Below are 2,236 nucleotides of genomic sequence, written 5' to 3'. Positions count from 1 at the left end.
GATTTAACAATATGTATTGAGCACCAACTCTCCACAGTGAACTGTGCTAGATTATGAGAATAAACTCTGAATAAGACAAACAGAGAGTTCAGGACATAGTGACATTTACAGTTTTGTCACAATGCAAGTGGACTGCAAGTTACACTGAGTGTTACAAATGGCAAAAACACACAAAGGAAAGAGGGGGGCAGAGAAAGCCTTGTGCAACTGAGCTGTAGCAGAATTCTGCTTTACTTCCTTGAGGCAGAGGGGCCCTGAGAAGAGAACAAAATAGACAAACCGTGACGAAGCTACTCCCACAGACAGCTTCCCTCAGAAATCAAACGTCAAAGTACTGCGACTTAGTGTTTAGTTTTATGTGGTCTTTGCATTTTATACTATTACAATCCTATCAAAAGATATCCTCCTACCTTTCAAAGCAGGAATTTTAATAGGTTGGCTGTATACTTTAAGTGCTTTCATGGAGATTCTAAGCTAAAACTTATTTCAACAAACTGAATCTCTAAATTAGAAAACATGATTCATTTAACTGAAGGAAACTTTTACCAACTTTCTAGTCTTATGTCTGCATTAGAGTTATATTACATGATGGCAGTTAAATTTTGACTTGCTTTATGTACTCTAAACTAGTACTAAACGGCAAGATAATAGACAGCCCTTAATATACAATAATTTACTATGTAGAATTTTTATCACATAGAACAGAGCTGTTATCTGGTATAGCCCTAGTAAAAGTTCAAGGTTCTACCTATTTTCCTATCCATTACAAATACCTTGGCGCTAACCTAGGAAGGAAGTGGAAAAAAAGGGAATGAAAAAAGCAGAATGCCAAAAAAAAAAAAAAAGAAAAGTAACTGTAACAGTACAGTTGACCCTTAAGCATGGGTTTAAACTGCACACCTCTACTTATACATGGACTTTTTTTTTTCCCAATAAATACCTGTACTGTTTCCGATCTGCGGTTGTTGAGTCCACAGATGTGAAGGGTTGACTGTACACCGAGGGACAACATAAGCTTTTGGAAATCAAAAGCTATTCTCAGATTTTTGATTGTGCAGGAGTTGGCACCTCTAACCCCCATGTTGTTCAAGGGTCAACTGTATTTCTATCTTTGCTGGGACCGTGGATGAATGAAAGCAGAGGTAGCAAGAGGGCACAGGAAACTTGAGAACTTTTGGGAGGGATGGAAATGGTAAAAACGGTATCTCGACTGAGGAGGTGATTATACAAATATTATATCTGTTAAAATTTATTAAACTATATACTTTAAATGGGTGAGATTCACTGCACATATATTATGCCTCCATAAAGTTATTTTTTAAAAAGGAACCTAGTTAAATTCATCTTTGTATCGCCAGCAGTTAATGCAGTACTTGGCATACAGTAGGTGTTTAAAATACCTTGTTGAACAAATGACTTCAGGAAAAAAAAAACCCACAACAAATAAAGTTCTAGTAATAGGGAATGATAACCTCTGTATACTCCACAACAGTATTTTAAACACCTAGACATCAGTGGGCTGACAAAATTTTAACTTGATTGCTCTAACTGGTTTTACTCTGTTTGTAACTATCACCAGAGATGTTCCAGCCAGGAGCATAATTTTCATTTTTCAATATAACCAAGATATAACATTTAATTTTTAAATACAACATTTAAACATGAGAACTGAGTTAAGCTTTACAGTGAACTTTAAAAGAATGCCTATTTTGACCTAGAGAAAAATCATTCACAATTACCACCGCATGGTCTCCAAAACTAAAGAAAAATTGACTTTCAAATCAAAAAGAAAAAAAAGGGCAAAACAAACCATGTTGTGATAAAGTATCAGAGCTGGTCAACCTTTTAAAAAGTCATTTTTATTCCCCACCCCACTATCCCTGACCACCAAATGAGTTACCTGTGTCCAGTGTGAAGAGGGCATTCTCCTAGTTCTTATCCCCCTCTTTTATGCTTAAACTTTCTTAAAAAAAAAAAAATTTCTTTTTTTCACTAAGAACTTTTTGCAGTCAGATTCACTTTTCTGTCAAAGACATGGACTCCTGTTCCTGTAGATAAAAAATTATTTTCTTTTAAATTGATGCACAATAAAAAAGTACTGACAATACCAAGTGTTGGTGAGGATGAAGAAGGGGACTTCTCATGCACTGCTGGTGAGGATGTAAAACAATACAGCCGCTTTGGAAAAGCCTGGCAGTTTCTTGTATAATATACACTTACCATATGACCCATCAAT

At 35.7% G+C, this 2,236-nt stretch overlaps 1 protein-coding gene across 1 annotated transcript in view; it reads right to left on the bottom strand.

Moving 5' to 3' along the window:
* The window catches only part of USP10 (ubiquitin specific peptidase 10), a 48,439-nt gene extending 46,411 nt beyond the window's left edge, over positions 1-2,028 (bottom strand). The window contains exon 1 of the mRNA XM_006926726.3: positions 1,901-2,028. Within this exon, the coding sequence (XP_006926788.2) occupies positions 1,901-1,924 (24 nt within the window). The 5' untranslated portion in view covers positions 1,925-2,028. The remainder of the gene's footprint in view (positions 1-1,900) is intronic.
* Positions 2,029-2,236: the final 208 nt, after the last annotated feature.

This window comes from Pteropus alecto, unplaced genomic scaffold (assembly GCF_000325575.1).
Source record: "Pteropus alecto unplaced genomic scaffold, ASM32557v1 scaffold7, whole genome shotgun sequence".
NCBI lineage: Eukaryota > Metazoa > Chordata > Mammalia > Chiroptera > Pteropodidae > Pteropus > Pteropus alecto.
This window is presented reverse-complemented; position numbering and strand designations above follow the sequence as displayed.